This window comes from Macadamia integrifolia, chromosome 14 (genome assembly GCF_013358625.1).
Source record: "Macadamia integrifolia cultivar HAES 741 chromosome 14, SCU_Mint_v3, whole genome shotgun sequence".
In the NCBI taxonomy this organism is placed as follows: domain Eukaryota; kingdom Viridiplantae; phylum Streptophyta; class Magnoliopsida; order Proteales; family Proteaceae; genus Macadamia; species Macadamia integrifolia.
This window is the reverse complement of record NC_056570.1, coordinates 19394545-19413771: the sequence shown is the minus strand read 5'-3', so window position 1 is coordinate 19413771 and position 19227 is coordinate 19394545. Positions and strand designations below refer to the sequence as shown.

The following is a 19227-nucleotide window of genomic DNA, read 5'->3' as shown; positions in this document are numbered from 1 at the left end:
GACTAAGGTGTTGGAGTGTTTTTCACCAAACATATTACCAAGGCATTGATGACATTTACACATACTTTTCTGCTATGTGACTTTCTTTTTTTTTTTTTTTTTTCATAATAACTCTATCCTACTCTACTATTGTTGGCCTGAATGATATAGTGGAGCAAACACTAGACACCCAAGTTACTATAAATCTTTGTTTTTTGCATATGCCCACATAGACAGTGATGCTAGAGTTCTTTCCAAATTTTTCTCCCTAGGAATTTCGATCAAGACACCACGCTTTCTGAGCTGCAATGTCCTGTCTAGTTCTAAGGAAATCAACTGTTACTTTTCATTTATACCACTTTCCACACTTCATTTAAAATTGTGTATTTGTCAACATATGCCAAATTAAAAAAAAGGTCTCAACTCCAAATCAAGAGTACAAGGAACCCACAGACTTACATATGGTCCAACACCATAAAATAAGAGTTTCTTATTTTTCAAAAGAGAGTCTCATCTCAAGACACAGGCTTATCTTTTTTTCTCAATAGGGTTTTTATGTGTTCAAGATGTGTACCTTAATAAAAAAAATTTACATTCATATATCAAGCAACCGAATGGTATGATCATTACCAAAAGCCAAAGTAGGATTTCATCCTTAGCAAGCTCAAAAAACAAAAGAAAAACAAACAAAGAAAAATAAAAACAAAAAACAAAAGACAAAAAGAAACTGAACCCCTTCCCCACACTTAAGTCACGCAATGTTCTCAATGCATGGAAAGAATTAAAAGCAAAGACAATGCAAGGGGTCATACTTGGTTAAAAGCTAGCCATCAGTGTAAAGACGTTCATAGAGATCCATAACCTCTTCACTAGTAGCAGTAGGAAACTCGAAGAATGGTTTTAAACACTAACCATTAACCTTTGAAATTACCCCTGTTCGTGGATTCAAAATCTCCACAGCCCCATGGGGATATAAATTATGGACAATAAATGGGCCATCCCATTAGGATCTAAGCTTACCAGCGAAAAAATGCAATCGAGAGTTATACAATAAGACCTTATCACCAATTGTAAAAGATTTACGTAGAATGTGCTTATCATGGAAGGCTTTGGTCTTTTCCTTGTAAATCCTAGAACTTTCATAGACATCATTCATAAGTTTCTCAAACTTAGATAGTTGGAGCCTATAATGAATACCCACATCAGACAAATCAAATTTGAGCTTTATGATGGCCCAAAAGGCCTTATGTTCTAACTCAACCGGTAAGTGACATGCCTTCCCATACACCAGATGGTAGGGAGATTGACCCAAATCGGTCTTATAAGCAGTCCTATGTACCCACAAGGCATCCACCAATGGATTAGACTAATCCTTGCGATTAGGGTTGACTGTCATTTCTAAAATTTACTTAATCTGCCTATTAGGTACCTCTACTTGGCCACTAGTTTGGGAGTGATAAGGGGTAGATAACTTATGATCCTATACTTTTTCATCAAGGCCACAAAAGGCCGGTTACAAAAATGAGTACCTCTATTACTAATTATACCATGTGATGTACCAAAGCAAGAAAAATATTCTCTTTGAGAAATTGGACCACCACTTTGTGGTCATTAGATTTACAAGATATGGCCTCTATCCATTTTGAAACATAATCAACGGCCAAAAATATGTATAAATTCTTAAAAGAATTAGGGAATGGTCCCATGAAATCAATGCCCCACACATCAAAGATCTCAACTACCAAAATAGGGTTGAGGAGCATCATGTTCCTCTTATTGATATGGCCAAAAGAATGGCAGGTGGGAAAAGCCTTGTAAAAATGAAAAGCATCTCTAAAAAGAGTGGACCAATAAAATCCGTATTAGAGAACCTTACGGCAGTCTTCTTAGGTCCAAAGTGTCCACCACATGCATGTCATGGCAAAAAGATAAAATTGAATGTTACTCATGATCCAGCACACAACGTCTGATAATTTGGTTAGGACAAACTTTAAAAAGATAAGGGTCGTCCCAAACAAAGTGCTTAAGTTGGGAAAGAAATCGATATCTATCTTAGGTAGACCAGTGATCTAGAGTCACACCTGAAACTAAGAAGTTGACAATGTCAGCAAACCATGGTTCACTGGACACTGTAAGTAACTATTCATCTGAAAAGTTCTTGTTGACTGAAGAATCGACAGTCAAGGAATTGGGAAGCTGGGATAAATGGTCTACAACTAGGTTTTCAATTCCTTTCTTATCCTTAATTTCCAAATCAAACTCTTACAAAAGCAAAACCCACCTAATGAGACAGGCTTTGGCATCCTTCTTCTGAATTAAGTATCTAAGAGCAGAATGATCAGTGTACACCACTACATGTGACCCAACTAAGTAAGATCAAAACTTTTCTAGCACAAATACAATAGCTTAAAATTCTTTTTCAGTGGTTGTATAGTTGAGTTGTGCATCATTTAGGGTCCCACTAGCATAGGAAATGACAGTGGGTAACTTATCAAACCTTTGACCCAAAATCGCTCCTATGGTAAAATTTGAAGTATCACACATCAGTTCAAAAGGTTCAGTCCAAACAGGTGGTTGAACAATGGGTGCATTGGTCAAATCCTTCTTAAGTTATTTAAAGGATTCTAGGCACTCTTTAGAAAACTCAAAAGTTTGATCTTTGGCAAGTAGTGAAGTTAGAGGTCGGGCTAACTAACTAAAGTCTTTGATGAACCTTTTGTAGAAGTTAGCATGCCTCAGAAAAGATTGGACGTCCTTAACAGATTGGGGAGGGGGTAAATTATCAATTAATTCCACTTTAGTTTTATCTACCTTAATTCCCTCCTTGGATAATACATGGATTAAAACAATACCAGATTTAACTATAAAATGATATTTCTCCTAATTCAAAATCAAATTCTTAGATATGCACCTTTTCAAAATTAGGGAAAGATGGTGAAGACACTCAGAATAGGAATTTTCATGAATTGAAAAGTCATCTATAAATACTTCTAAGAATTTTTCTACCATATTAGAAAAGATACTCATCATGCATCATTGCAATGTAGCAGGGGTATTGTAATTTGCAAAGCCCAAAGGGTATACACCTATAAGCAAATGTTCCATATGGATATGTAAAAGTGGTCTTATATTGATCCTCTAAAGTAATTGGAATTTGGTTATAGCTAGAATATCCATCAAGAAAATAATAGTATTCATGCCCAGCTAACCCCTCCAACATTTAGTCAATGAATGGCAAAGGGAAGTGGTCCTTCCAGGTTGCCGCATTAAGTTTTCTGTAGTCTATGTACACCCTCCACCCTATTTGGACACGGATTAGAATTAGTTCGTTGTTGGCATTGGGAACTATAGTAACACCAGATTTTTGGGTACTACATGAACTGGGCTTACCCATTAACTATCAGAAATAGGATAAATTATTCCATGATCCAAGTACTTTAGGATCTTTTTCTTAATGGCTTCCATCATCATTGGGTTAGCTCATCTTTGGGGTTCCATGGATGGTTTGGAATCCTCCATAAGATGCATATGATGTTGCATAATAAAAGAGCTTATACCCTTGATATCAGCCATTGTCCAACCTAGAGCTTCCTCATTGTCTTTTAACACTTTAAGTAATTCCTCTTCATAGCTAGAAGTTAAATCTGAACAAATTATTACTAGAAGAGCCTGGTCAGGCCCTAGGAAAGCATACCTTAAATTAGATGGCAACTCCTTAAGATCTAGCTTAGGGGGCTCAACTATAGAACTTTTGGGAATATAATTGAAAATGGATCCTAAGGGCTCCACAGGTGTGTGAAGACTCAAGACTTTAGGATAGAAAGTTTCACTATCTTCCTACTTATCCATAGATTCTTGGAATTCTGAATCAAAATCAATATCAAAGTTGGTAATTAAATCATCAAAAAAATCTAAAAAATCCTCAAGCATATTGATCTCTTCTTCTATATGTGGTTGCTTGCCTATCCTAAACATTTTAAACTTAACAGTTTGGTTGCCAAAAAATAACCTTAGAAAACCATTATGCCAATTGATTAATGCATTACTGGTAGCCAGGAATGGTCTTCTTAGAATTATGAGGATCTCATCCTTTATTGAGAAGGGCTTGGTATCTAACACAATGAAATCAACAGGGAAAATGAATTCCCCCACCTTAAGTAAGACATCCTCAACCATCCCTTTAGGAATCTTAATAGACCAATCTGCCAACTGAAGAGTAGTTTCAATGGCTTTCAATTCTTCCAATCCTAGTTGTTTATATGCATGGTAAGGTAAAAGATTACACTTGCACCAAGGTCAAGTAAGGCATGCTCAATGTAAGTGTTGCCTATGACACAAGCTATGGTAGGGCTCCCTAGATCCTTATACTTGGTGGCTATAGGTTAAGTAATTATGGAACTAATATTACCTACCAAGAATGCCTTTTTTGGGTACACTAGTGATACATTTGTGAGTACACAAATCTTTTAGGACTTTTGCATAGGCGGGGATCTGGATATGATATCCAAAAGAGAGATGTTCACTTCTACCTTTTTGAAGACTTCTAAAATTTTATCCATGGAAGCAGTTTTCTTTTTGTTTATCAAACGATTAGGAAAGGGGACAGGGAAAACATAAGGAATGTTAGAGATTTGCTCTTTTTCAAAAGAATCATGTTTGGTTTCCTCAACCAAATCATTTTTAGTTTCAAAAGAATCTATAGGTTCATCAGACGAACCTGGAACAAGAAGCACACTTGTGTCCTCAGCAGAAGGAGAGTTAATAGGAGTAATAGATGTTGAAGATTTAGGAACACTCTGTTAGTACTCTTCATCACTCTTAAGGGCATAAACCACATTACATTGGTTGGAGGGCCCTTGTTGGGTCTGACCTTGTACTACATTCAGTGGATAGGGCTAGGCTCTTGTTGACTAGGCAAAGATCCCTTCTCCCTCTAAAGCAAAATTGAGACAACTTGGGTGAGTTTTCTCATAAGATTTTGATAGCTTGTCATGAGGAGGGCCATATTCTTTTCCAAATGACATACTCTACTTGCCTCTCCACTATTAGTAAACCCAAGGGGTTGCTGATAAGATGATAGGAGAGGGGGTCTAGGGAAACTAGCTTGAGGTCCTGCATTTGGCCTAGGAAAAGTAGTTGGGGTAAAAGGTTGTTGTGCAAAGGGAGGCCTTTGAGGTCCAGATTGAACAAAATATCATTTTCCTCTTATTGTTCTTTCACTCTCTTGGGTTGATTCCCACTCATGGGTTTTGTCAGCTAAGTCAAATAAGAATTTTCATGTCTTTCCTTCACCTGTAAAGGATGTGAATCCCTCAGGGCACATAGACTCTATCATTTATTTAGTTGGGTAATCAATACCCTCATACATTATTTGACATAAATGGCATAAGTCTAGGCCATAGGGAGGGCATTCTTGGAGTAGATCCTTGAATCTCTCCATATATTTAGAAAATGACTCACTAAGCTTTTGCCTAAACTGAAGAAGATCACTTCTAAGCTTACTGGTCTTGTGAGTTGAGAAAAACTTCTTGAGGAAGGCAACTATGAATTTCTCCCATGTGGTTATGGAATTCATGGGTAACCCATACAACCACTTCCTAGCTTGGTCTTTTAATGCAAAAATGATGAACCTAAGCTTAACAGCATCATCTAAAAGTCGTTGGATCTTAATTAGAACACATACCTCTTCAAATTCCCTTAAAAATAGGTATGCATCCTCAAAGGTCAGCCCATGGAAGTGGGGCAATATAGTGATGTACTAAGATTTGAGCCCAAAATTATTGCCCTGTGTTTGTGGTAGAACTATGCAGGAAGGTTGGGCTGTTCTAGCAGGGTAGAACCTATCTTTTTGAGATTTAGGTGGAGGGTTTGTTGTTAGTCTCCCATATTGAAAGGTTTTAAAGTGAGTGCACGTATAGGGTTACTATTTGTTGGATCTCTTCTTTCTAATTGATTCTCAGTATTACGTACTCACCTAGCACTCATGCAACAAGACACTATCCATAACTAGAATAAGACTAGAACAAAAAGAATGGAAAATATTGTTTTTTATTTTTGTGATTTTTGATTTTTTTTTTTTTTTTTTTTTTTGCCTTTTTGCGAGCTTACTAGCAGGGATCCGAGGTTGCTCAATTCAATTCCTGAGGTACTGCTACAGGGCGAAACCTGTCTTTATCATACTATGAGGCTTGGCGACCTCCACCAATACAACTATTATTGCAAGTTGTTCTTCTTAGGAATTCAATAAAAGAAAAGGAAAAAGAAAACAAAGCACTCCAATTTATCAAAATAAAGCAAAAATTAACATAGAATTGTCTTCCCGACAGCGGCACCAAAAACTTGTTTGAGATTTAAAAGTAACAGCAAACGTATGGATTAGTGTAGCTAATGGGTCAAATACAAGGAGACTAGCCACTTTATTTTAGGCTTATTCTAGTAATGTGAAAGTTTATAGATTAATTATGGTGATCTATTTCTAACTACCAACCTAACACAAATGCATCTAAAAGTGTCCCAACCAACACATCTAGGGAAATTAGAATTGAAATTGCATGACCTAACCATTCACATCTAAGAATTTAAATACTCAAATCACGTAATTAAAAAGCATATAACTGAAATAAAAATAAATAAAATAAAAAAGAAAAAAGCTAGAGAGAAGCACACAAGTAGGTATCTCTACTTAGCCCGAGGGATGCACCATAAACAATATAAGCTTCCCTACTTGACCAGAGAGTACTCTTACAAGGGCTTTTCTACTTGGCTTTAAGGGAAGGGATGCAATATAAATAATCAAAATAAAAGGATGGTTCCATATCTAAAGAGGGGCAAAGCCAACGCATAATCTAGCCATGAACCTTGGAGGAAAGGGAGAGCAATAATGTAAAACTAAAAATTTAAAACCTAATTTAAGAATGAAAGGGTAGTAAGAAAAGGGAATGAGAGGGGGGTGAGAAGACTACTGTGAAAGCCTACCTACTTGAACTTTAATACTTGAACTTGAAAACTTGATTGAGATTTGAAATTACTAATACTAGATCAAACAAATCTAAAGAGAAAAACTGAACTTGAAAGATTTTCTCCACAGCTTGTTCTTGTCCCCTAGAACTAGCCTAGAACTAGAAATTAATATTATTACACCTTTGAATATCTTGAATAACATGAACCATAAAAATAAAAATAAAACATTGCATTCATTAAATAAAAACCAATTACAAAAGTGTTTAAAGTAAGAAAAACTAAGAAGAACTGGAACTTGAACTTGAAGGAGAGCACAACTAAAAATTAGAGAAAAAGAGAGCAAGAAAGGGACAACCCTTTAGGGTTTGGTGGACCGGAGATTTTTCTTATTTCTTGCCTTTTTTTTCTTCTCTTTTGTGCACAATCCATTGGGCTAAGAGGTTCGAACTTGAGACCTCCTAATTAGCAAGGGATTTTGCCCACCACAACTCACCAAAGATGAATCTTCAATCACTCAAGGGGGTCCATCAATCATTGTTGGCATATTAGAATATTCTTTATAACCCTGGGGCAACTGCAGACGGGCTGGTTCTATATCTCGGTTCAGTTCTGATCTATTATTCTTTTTCTGGCCCAGAAAGAATAATCAATTGTACGGGTGACCAAACAGATGTGTATTTTTAATGCAACATGTGCATTGTACTCAAAATTTCATCCTCTTCGCAGCCATGGAAAGAAACGGGAGCTCTTTATGTATAAAATTGAAGATACTGCGTCCAATAGTCCTTAAGGCCTTGAAAATATAAAACCTGCAAAAAGAGAGTAAAACCCAAGGTATCTTCATTCTAAATATGTAAATTGCATGCTTTACTACCTAAGATTTCACACATAAATGTGTTCATCACCTATCATATACATTACCATACAAATAAAAGTGGTAAAATTAGCCATACGGGTCCTTAAATTTACTAAAATGTACGCAAAAAATGAACCCAAAATGAAGGTAAAGGAAAAAACCATCTTTAACTCTCTATTTTTGGTAAACATCACTCCCCTCTCATGAACTATCGCTAAATATCAAGTTCCCCCACATTTTTGAAAATATTTCACTCCCCTCCCCTTAAATCGAAAGATTCTATTAACCGTGACTAGGTGTTAGATTTTGTTGTTAATAGTTGATCAAAAGAGGGAAACACTTTTTGTGCTTCATAGAAACTCTTAACCGAGAGTTCAAAGAAGTGACTGAAGCCCTCTCTTTCTCCTACTTCTTCAATCCTTCTCTAGAAAAATCGAACTGCAAATCCTTCTTCACTGAAGCCCTCTCTTTCCTTGCATCTCCTTCTTCAATGGTGGAAAGACATATTCCAATCTATCATATACTTTTTTGATATCCAATTTCATAGCCATGGAGTTTTTCTTGCCCATCCTTTTCCTTTTGATATAATGATACATTTCATGTGCCAAGAAGAAGACGTTATCAGAAATGGATTTGTCAGGTATGAAGGTAGACTGAGGGGGATCAGTGATGCAAGGAAGGTGAGCTTTAAGTTTGGATGCTATTAGCTTGGAAATGATTTCAGAAGCCACCCCGCATGGGCTTATGGCCTATAATAATTCATAGAGGAGGGACTGTCTTCTTTGGAATCAAGCAAACCAAAATTTTATTGAACTGAGGAGGGAGAGATCCTATGCATAAAAATTCAGAGACAAATCTGAAGAGGTCATGTTGAGTGAGCTCCCAAAATTGTTAAAATAAGATTTGTAGGCTTCATAGCAAACAGAGCATCCTTCATCTCTTCCATAGATAGGATTTTGCATAGGTCGAAGTTAATCTCGGATGTAACTTTTGGCTTTATGCAATTTATGACATATTGCAAGTCATTTGGATTCACTCCTTCAAACTCATAAAAGTGCTAAAAGAACGAAATAATTTCTTCCTTAAACCTCAGATTGGGAAGAAGTCCAACTGCCATCAGCCTTTTGGAGTTTAAGAATTTTATTCTTCCTTCGTCTTTGGGCAGTAGAGGCGTGAAAGAAGGCCATGTTAAGGTCCCCAACAGTTTACCATTGTATTTGAGATTTTAGCTTCCAAAATTCTTCTTCTTTGAGCAACTCTTCAGCAATATGGAAGATATCTCGTTCATGTGGGCTTGGGAGAAGGAACTAGTAGGGAGACCTATGAGAATGTCAAGCTCAACCTTGAGAAATTGAATATTGGATTGTATGTTGCCAAAAACCCAAGCATTCCATCTCTTAAAGGTTGGACTACAATTCCTTTGCTTGTCATGTAAGGTCTAAGAAGCAAAGATACCTTCTTGGTATGACATGACCTTAGTAGCGGTATTGCGGCAGTCTGAGTGAGGATCCACTTGGCTTCAAAAGGGAACAACTTCGGTCCAGCAGTGATACCACCTTCAGTATCAATCACCAATGGATAATGATCAGGCCCCACTGTAGGTCTCACAAAGAATTGCAGAGTCTATAAAGTTGTTTTTCCAAGCATGATTAGCAAAAGCCCCGTCAAGTCTTATACGGATGTTATCTGATCCCTTCCTCTTGTTATTCCATATGTAAGGAGGGCCTTGAGAGCCTAGATCAAACAAGGAATTGTCATTAACAGCATCTATAAAGGCATGTAGATCTCTATCCCCAGATTTGTTACCCCAGATTTCCCATGCTATAGGAGTATGGAATTAAAATCCCCGATATACAACTACTTTTCAACTCTGTTTACAGTAACAACTCTCAGCTTATCCAAACAACCATACGCCTGGGTTTATTCGATTCTCCATAGACAAGGGAGAAAACAGACAATATTATCAGTAGACTTGATTTTTGTACAAGTAATGTAAGGTCTGCGTAAAGAATCTTGACCTGAATGTGATTCTGCCATAGCAGCCCCAGACCCCCTGACAAATTATGAGAATCGATGCCAAAAATATTGTTCATATTTAGCTTGCGATCCAACTGATTTAGCCTCTGAGTAGGATACTTTGTTTCCAAGAGGAATAGAATATCAGGCCTGTCCCTTCGGATAAGCTTAATGAGAGAATGAATTGTCAAGGCACCTCCCAAACCTTGACAATTCCATCTTAGGGTTTTCATGATTCCCCATGGGCTGTTCCATAGCCTACACAGGGTGATCTAGTGAAAAAGTGCTGGCCTTAAGGTGTTGTGGAATCAATATTATGGGAAGGTTTTGGGTGGATAAAAATCCTCTATTGTTCTGATCTTCTGTTGTTCCATGTTTTGCTAGGTGCAGCGAGCGACACGTGGATGATGCATCTCCAACGGTCAGGATTAAGAGGGTTGGTTGAGGTTACCAAAATCGGTTTTCTCCTTGTGAACCAGACCGAGAGATGGGCTGAGCCAACCCAACCGTGATCACCTCTCTTTCCCTTAAAATCCGTTTCCTTCTCTCTTCTTCTTCTTCTTCTTCTTCTCCTTCTTAGTGCATCGTGTAATGGATTTTTCAGAATGAAGCTAGATCAGTGGATTATATTATAATTTTTCAAGAAAAAATTATGCAGCAGAACATGCTGAAATGGCATCTCATTGTTTTGTTTAAAGTAAAGGTTGGAGCAGGCTAATGCAACAAGGAAATTTGAATGAATCTCACAAGTTTCTAATCGAAATGGATGTTGCGGGTTTATCTGTTACTGATTATTCCTATGAATGTCTCTTGTATACATGTGGGAAAATGAAATCTCTGTCGGATGGAAGATTGATTCATGAGCATCTGCGCCGAGTGTTTCCGAGCCCACTTACGTTTCTTGTTAATTGCCTTCTGAAGATGTACTGTGATTGTGGGAGTTTTGCAGATGTTCAGAAATTGTTCGATGAAATGCCCATGAAGGATTCGATTTCTTGGGGTCTTATGGTGTCTGCTTATGCACAGAAAAGGATGTTTTCTAAAGCTGTCAGGTTGGTTTCGGAGATGAATTCAACTGGAAATAACGTTAACCAGTCAGTTTATCTTGGTTTGATACGGTCACTGTCATTTCCTTCATGCTTAGAGCTTGGCAAGCAGATGCATTCTCAAATGGTTAAGAATGGATTAACTCCTGACATTTTGATCGATACTGCCCTGCTTAACAAATGGTAGTTTTCACTTGTGAGCAAGAGAGATGCAGCGAGAGGGTTGAGAGAGAGAGATGCACATCAACGAGGGAGTTCCAACTTTTACATGTTTTGAAATTCAAATTTCAAAACTTATTCTAAACCTTACTGTTTGGGTGAACCGGTTCGAATCATCCACAGTTGAAAACCGGTTTTGGTAACCTCAACCAACCCTCTTAATCCTGACCGTTGGTGATGCATCATCCACGTGTCGCTCGCTGCACCTAGCAAAACATGGAACAACAGAAGATCAGAACAATAGAGGATTTTTATCCCCCTCTCTCTCTCTCTCTCTCTCTCTCAGAAGGACGAAAAAAGTAGTCTTCTCTTTCACTTTGTCATCTCTCTCTCTCAATTAGTAGCGAAAAAGTCTTGACTTTCTCTCTCTAGCTCCCATTGGTTTTGTGTTTATCTCTATCTCTCTATCTCTCTATCAACAGCTGGGAAAAAAAAGTATTGTACGTAATACCCACGTGTTGTTAACTCTCTCCATCTGTCTTACCGAAGGAGAAAAGATGCTCTCTCTACATGTGGAGAAAAGACTCATAACGTGATACCCACTCCATTTACTTAATATCCCTCATAAATTAGTGAAATGGCGTTTGTTAACTCTATATGCAGAAAAAACAAAAGTCTTGTCGCTTTTGGGGAAAAAAGTCTTACTTTATGACCTCATAAATGAGTGTAAAGGTGTTTGTTAACTCTTTGTGGGGAAATAAAGTCTTTGGTACTTTATATCCACATAAATGAATGAAAATGTGTGTTTCTTTTTATTATTTATTTTTTTTGCGTAGAAAAATGTGTTTTTCTTTGCCTGCCTGTTTTTATAATTGAAAATGTGTTTGTTAATGAGTTTGGATCCGCTACAAGTCGGGTTGTCAATTGGTTGGGATAGGTCGGTTTTGGTCCGGTTTAGTTGAGTTTAGTAAGTTTATATTTTTATATCATGAGTCACCTATTTAAAAAATAAGTCGATCTTGGTCGGTATCGATTAGGTTTCAAGCTTTAATTGAGTTTTTCCTAATCAGGTTATAATTGGACCTTAGATGGGATAATGTGCTAATAAACCTTAAACGATCTTTAATTGTCTTAAATTTAAAAAAAAATTATATATTTTATTAAAGTATCAACAATTTAAAAAATGTATGACAATTTATTACATTCAATAATTGATAAAAATATGTCAATATATACCATATTTTATCCAAATAAATCAAGATATACATATAAACGATAGGGCTAAACATGTCAGGTTGAGTCAGGCTTGTAAATGGACCGGTCATGAGCCCAACATGTTTAATAATTGGTGCGGGCTAGGCTGATCTTTAAATGATCGGGCCCACGGTTGGTCAAACCAATGTGGGCTTAGGATTGCTACCTCTAACTGCAAGTATGTTAATCTAGAGGTACATGTGAGGATCCAATAACTATCCTCATTTTCTATTATTACAAAGGTGAAGAGGAGTATATATGAAAACAAAAGAGACAAGTGTTCACAACTGATCCAAAATTTCATGTTGACTTTATGTAGAAAAAAACGTCTCACTACTTTATATCCACAAAATTGAGTGAACATGTGTTTGTTAACACTCATTGAGAGCTGAGTTTTCTTAAGTCACAGTGAAGAGGAATTCTTTGACGAGAAATCCTTTGGCTGCATGGAAGAGTATCAAGAGAATATTTTGGATAAATATACTAAAATATTATATAGGAATTTCTTAGCCTTAGGATGATGTGGTGAACCTTCTCGTATGGTGGAGGGAAGCTTTCTCCATTATTTAGGAAAAAGTTCTTAGTACATGATACCCATATTAGTGACTGAAAATGTTTTTATTAACTCTCTCTCTCTCTCTCTCTCTCTCTCTCTCTCCTCTTATGTTTCTGCTACTACCCTGTTTGTAGTGATCCGGGTCATATGAACAATTCCTGGTATACCCACGTCATTTTCAACATATGACCGGGGATGGTAGGTCATCAGGTAGTCACTAGTACATGCAACGCCCAACTAAATAAAATATGTAGGAGATGGAATTGCCAGAACCCCGAACTTGCTCTGTTCCACGCTTAATTTCGGTTTCTTCTCTTGGTTTCCTCTGCTTCTTCTTCCTTCCCTGCATTTTTAATTCCTAGCCAATTCATAGGAATGGAGAACGAAGATTCCAAATCCCAGAAGAAAGATGTTTGCATTCCCCCAAAGAGAGGTCAGATCAAACGAAGGATCTACTGGGTTACTCAGGTCTACCGTGACACAGTACTAGCCCCTAACTACGTGAGAGTGGAAAGAGCTAAGATGGTTACACATGACCAATCAACTATTGCAAGTGCCTACGGTTTGGTTTGGACTTGAGAGTTCAAGGTATTCCAAAAAAAGGGTTTTGTAGTGATCTTTGAATGAATCAATTTGGGGATTCTTTTCAGCAAGTCAAATACTAATGGACTTGGGATAATTCCAAGTTCTATTCTATCCATCATTCTTTTTTTGTTTTGGGGGGGGGGGGGGTGGGGCGGAGAGTGGGGTGTGTGGGGATCGAAAAGTTGTATTTATATTCCATGGAAGCATATTTATAGAGTAATAGTAATTGAGCTAGAGATTGGTGGGTATTGGTGATTCTTCTTTTGACTATGTTTTTTTTTTTTTTTTGGTAGAATCCTTGAGTTGTTATTATAGAGAGATATATATGGATGTAAGTTGAGACCTTTTACTCATAATTTTCATATGGGTATTGAAAATTGATTTGTGTATACTTTAGATAGCGCGTTTGGTCCAACGGTAAGGTATGAATTTTATAACTTGGTGATCAATTGGTCGAAATAGTGTCTCAACATTGTCAAGATAAGGTTGGGTAGTTCTTGCCTATCGAACCTTGAATATATGATCTCGTGCACCGTGTACGTCTTTTTTCTGTTTTGACAATGCTTTTTCCATTCAAAAGCATCCTTACATGTGGCACATCAATTATCAATAAATTGAAGCTTACATGGGTGAATTCACCACGAGAAGTTATTCCCATTTTTTTCTTCTGCTTTAAGAAAACCTTATTTCTCCATCATATCTCTATCTAAGTGTCATTGTCAAGTTTTCCTTTTCAAGAAGAAATAGTTTCACTTTTAAATCGTGTTTTATTTATTGGTGAGAAAAATAACACTTTCTATATGGTAGTTGCATCAACACGGAAAGAAATAACTGTCTCGCCCTTCTTGTTGGATGCCCTTGTATGCTCCTTAATTGGCCTCTACACTAGCACAAGGGTCACACAATCTGAAAACGAACACTTGAAAATTGGTAGAAATGTCATGTCATGTCACAAAACTAACTTAGGAGCATAACTAATTAATTGAATTGGATGCCATAGTTAAATGGGTTTGGGCAAGAATAGTACTAAAGAGGGTGAATATAGTACTTAAGAGGATGACTTCTTTGGAAATCCTTAGGATTATGCCACTTTCAAATCTCTTAAGTTCTTGTTCCATCAAAACAAAAAAGATTAAAAAAAGGGTAATTTACAGTGCCACCCCCTAGAGAATGCCATAATTATAAGAACACTCCCTCTATTTCACAAAATTAGACCTAGAGCCCTTATCGTCAATCACTGTTAAGGAATATACCTTATATGTTTATATCAGCAACTATATTTTATTTTAAATACCAAAATGCCCTTATTAAATATGAAGTACCTAAAATACCCTTGTAAAAAGTTCCTATTTCTTTCATCCAAATCGAGGCGGTGAAGTTTGATGGGGCTACCATCAATGGCGCCACACATGTTGGGGAGAGAGGTGAGCTCCTCAAAGGCCTGGGTGGTTTCATTGAGACGGCAACGACTGACGGGGATCTTTATTAACTCTGGGTAGAGCTTTGTGGTGAGGAGAGTAGGAGACGGGTGACAATGTTCGTGATCTTGGAGATGAGGTAGGGCTCCAATGAGTAACAGGAAGCTGGGGTTTTGGCGGAGTACCCGTGAGCAAGGTGAGAAAGGACCATGGCGGCAGCGTAATTGGCAAGGAGGGAGAGGTTGGATTGGAGTATGTGGGGCTTGAGATTTTTGACCACTGTAGTGAACACTGGGTAGGAGAGGCTGTAGGAGCGCCACTGTGTGTCGTGCACGGGTGCTGCCATTGGGTGTCATGCACGGGTTCCCAGACACATCATCTTCAACCACTCGCAGGAAACAAAAGCGGTTAGGCGGTGCCGGAGTAGACATGAAGTCACGTTGATGGAAAGAACTTTCCTATGAAGATGAAAATCGAACTGAAATTCTGGGTTTAATTAAGTTCTTAACTTAATTAAGAAATAATTAATTAAGTTGTATTTATCTTCCATGGAAGCATATTTATAGAGTAATAATAATTGAGCCAGAGATTGGTGGGTGTGATTCTCCTTTTGACTATGTTTTTTTTTTGGTAAAATCCTTTTGACTATGTTGAGTTGTTATTATAGAGATATATATGGATGTAAGATGAGACCTTTTACTCATAATTTTCATATGGGTATTGAAAATTGATTTGTGTATAATTTAGATAGCGCGTTCGGTCCAATGGTAAGGTACGAATGTTATAACTTGGTGATCAATTGGTTGAACAGTCTCTCAACATTGTCAGGATAAGGTTGGGTAGTTCTTGCCTATCAAACCTTGAATATTCGATCTTGTGCACCGTGTATGTCTTTTTTTTGTTTTGACAATGCTTTTTCCATTCAAAAGCATCCTTACATGTGGCACATCAATTATCAATAAATTGAAGCTTACATGGGTGAATTCACCACGAGAAGTTATTCCCATTTTTTTCTTCTGCTTTAAGAAAACCTTATTTCTCCATCATATCTCTATCTAAGTGTAATTGTCAAGTTTTCCTTATCAAGAAGAAATAGTTTCACTTTTAAATCGTGTTTTATTTATTGGTGAGAAAAATAACACTTTCTATATGGTAGTTGCATCAACACGGAAAGAAATAACTGTCTCGCCCTTCTTGTTGGATGCCCTTGTATGCTCCTTAATTGGCCTCTACACTAGCACAAGGGTCACACAATCTGAAAACGAACACTTGAAAATTGGTAGAAATGTCATGTCATGTCACAAAACTAACTTAGGAGCATAACTAATCAATTGAATTGGATGCCATAGTTAAATGGGTTTGGGCAAGAATAGTACTAAAGAGGGCGAGAATAGTACTTAAGAGGATGACTTCTTTGGAAATCCTCAGGATTATACCACTCCCAAATCTCTTGAGTTCTTGTTCCATCAAAACAAAAAAGATTTAAAAAAGGGTAATTTACAGTGCCACTCCCTAGAGAATGCCATAATTATAAGAACGCCCAATCTGTTTCACCAAATTAGACTCAGACCCCCTACCGTCAGTCACTGTTAAGGGATATACCTTATATGTTTATATCAGCAACTATATTTTATTTAAAATACCAAAATGCCCTTATTAAATATGAAATACCTAAAATACCCTTGTAAGAAGTTCCTATTTCTTTCACCCAAATCGAAGCGGTGAAGCTTGATGGGGCTACCATCAATGGCACCACACATGTTGGGGAGAGAGGTGAGCTCCTTGAAGGCCTGGATGGTTTCATGGAGATGGCGACGACTGACGGGGATCTTTATTAACTCTGGATAGAACTTTGTGGTGAGGAGACGGGTGACGATGTTGGTGATCTTGGAGATGAGGTAAGGCTCCAGTGAGTGACGAGAAGCTAGGGTTTTGGCGGAGTATCCGTTAGCAAGGCGAGAGAGGACCATGGCGGCGGCGTAATTGGCAAGGAGGGAGAGGTTGGATTGAAGTATGTGGGGCTTGAGCTTTTCAACCACTGTAGTGAAGACTGGGTAGGAGAGACTATAGGAGGAGCGCCACTGGGTGTCACGCACGGATTCCAAGAAACATCATCTTTGACCTCTCGCAGGAAACAAAAGCGGTTAGGCGATGCCGAAGTAGACATGAAGTCACGTTGATGGAGAGAACTCTTCTATGAAGATGAAAATCGAACTGAAATTCTGGGTTTAATTAAGTTCTTAACTTAATTAAGAAATAATTAATTAATGTATTTATCTTCCATGGAAGCATATTTATTGAGTAATAATAATTAAGCCAGATATTGGTGGGTTTTTGTGATTCTCTTTTTGACTATGTTTTTTTTTTTGGTAGAATCCTTTTGACTATGTTGAGTTGTTATTATGGAGATATATATGGATGTAAGATGAGATCTTTTACTCATAATTTTCATATGGGTATTGAAAATTGATTTGTGTATAATTTAGATAGCGTGTTTGGTCTAACGGTAAGGTACGAATGTTATAACTTGGGGCCCGTTTGATAACGCTTCTGCTGTTTCTGTTTCAAGAAACGGCAGAAACATAAATTTCCGTTTCTGGGAACAGAAACAGAATTTTGGGTGTTTGATAAACTTTGTTTCTTGAAACTCTTATTAGCGGCCATACGAGTCTCTATGCATGTGGTTAAACCCAGGTTTCTGGTTCAACACCGACATTCAAAACAAACACCAGAGTTCGATTGTTATCACGGGTGAAGGAAATGGATTCATTCAATACGAGGATATCGGCAGTGATGAGAACAGAGTCGTTATTGAAAAGGAAACCAGCTTTGGGATCAAGAATTGTGGAGGAGGTTTACTACATGAAAAGGAAACCAGCTTCGTTCGCCGACTTCGACTCCATCCTCTGCTTGTCCTTCCCATTCTTCCACCTCTTTCCCGAAGCAAACCCTAGATTTCCCGATTCGAAGCCCCAAATTGTCCCACAAAGCCAACTTCCTTCCCCCTATTTGTGCCGTTGCCGTACCAGAGAAAGTAGAGAAGATTGGAAACGAGCTCAAAAACCTAACCCTAGAAGAAGCTCGCAGCCTCGTTGACTGGTTACAGGAAGAGCTCGGTGTCTCCGCTGCTGCCTTCGCACCGGCGGCTGTTGCCGTAGCGCCTGGTGCCGTTGCCGATGCGGGACCAGCCGTCGTTGAGGAGCAAACGGAGTTCGATGTTCTTATCGAGGAAGTGCCGAGTAACGCGAGGATTGCAACGATTAAGGCCGTGAGAGCACTTACGAATCTGGCGTTGAAGGAAGCGAAGGAGTTGATTGAAGGATTACCGAAGAAATTCAAGGAGGGAACCTCAGAGGAAGGGGGGTGTCGATCTTCGAATGAACATGATAAATTTTCATAGATTTTTAAGTTGGTGTGTCGGTCGATCGTGGAATTGTGCCCCTTTTTTGTTTCGAGAAACAAGCGAAACAAGTAAAACTTGTTTCGTCATTCATGTTTCTTGAAGCATAAATTGTTATAAATTTCAATTTATGTTTCAAAAAACAAGTGGAACAGAACACTTTTACCAAACGGTATTTATGCCGTTTCTGTGTTTCTGAGAACAAGAAAACACAGAAACACGTTTCTAGTTACGTTATCAAACGGGCCCTTGGTGATCAATTGGTCAAAATAGTCTCTCAACATTGTCAAGATAAGGTTGTGTAGTTCTTGCCTATCGAACCTTGAATATAAGATCTCGTGCACCGTGTACGTCTTTTTTTTGTTTTGACAATGCCTTTTCCATTCAAAATCATTCTTACATGTGGCACATCAATTATCAATAAATTGAAGCTTACATGGGTGAATTCACCACGGGAAGTTTTTCCCATTTTTTTCTTCGGCATAAGAAAACCTTATTTCTCCATCATATCTCTAAGTGTCATTGTCAAGTTTTCCTTTTCAAGAAGAAATAGTTTCACTTTTAAATTGAGTTTTATTTATTGGTGAGTAAAAGAACACTTTCTATATAATAGTTGCATCAACACGGGAAGAAATAACTATTTTGCCCTTCCTGTTGGATGCCCTTGTATGCTCCTTAATTAGCCTCTACGCTAGCACAAGGGTCACACAATCTAAAAACGAACACTTGAAAATTGGTAGAACTGTCATGTCATGTCACAAAACTAACTTAGGAGCATAACTAATTAATTGAATTGGATGCGATAATTAAATGGGTTTGGACAAGAATAGTACTAAAGAGGGCGAGAATAGTACTTAAGAGGATGACTTCTTTGGAAATCCTCTAGATTATACCACTTTCAAATCTCTTGAGTTCTTGTTCCATCAAAATAAAAGGATTAAGAAAAGGGTAATTTACAACGCCACCCCCTGGAGAATGCCATAATTAAAAGAACACCC

General features: G+C 37.7%; 1 protein-coding gene, 1 long non-coding RNA gene and 1 other non-coding gene across 3 annotated transcripts; 2 read left to right on the top strand and 1 right to left on the bottom strand.

Moving 5' to 3' along the window:
- The first annotated feature begins 5372 nt into the window (after positions 1-5372).
- Positions 5373-5479, top strand: LOC122062208. The gene has a single exon (XR_006134837.1). It is a non-coding gene; the product is annotated as a small nucleolar RNA R71 (small nucleolar RNA).
- Positions 5480-10464: 4985 nt separating this feature from the next.
- LOC122060948 lies at positions 10465-11279 on the bottom strand. The gene is made up of 2 exons (XR_006134513.1): positions 11168-11279; positions 10465-11026 (listed from the first exon to the last, which is right to left on the bottom strand). It is a non-coding gene; the product is annotated as an uncharacterized LOC122060948 (long non-coding RNA).
- A 1922-nt stretch (positions 11280-13201) lies between these two features.
- LOC122060692 (50S ribosomal protein L12, chloroplastic-like) lies at positions 13202-18331 on the top strand. The gene is made up of 2 exons (XM_042623805.1): positions 13202-13388; positions 17700-18331. Exons 1-2 carry the CDS (start codon positions 13202-13204, stop codon positions 18227-18229), a joined length of 717 nt encoding a protein of 238 aa, XP_042479739.1. The 3' UTR covers positions 18230-18331.
- The last annotated feature ends 896 nt before the right edge of the window (positions 18332-19227 follow it).

Bases quoted from the DNA above. Each gene is read 5' to 3' on its own strand.
- LOC122060692 (XM_042623805.1), top strand. From the start codon at position 13,202: ATGGAGAACGAAGATTCCAAATCCCAGAAGAAAGATGTTTGCATTCCC. The intron at 13,389-17,699 runs GTTTGGTTTGGA...CTACATGAAAAG, and splicing joins AACTATTGCAAGTGCCTACG to GAAACCAGCTTCGTTCGCCG.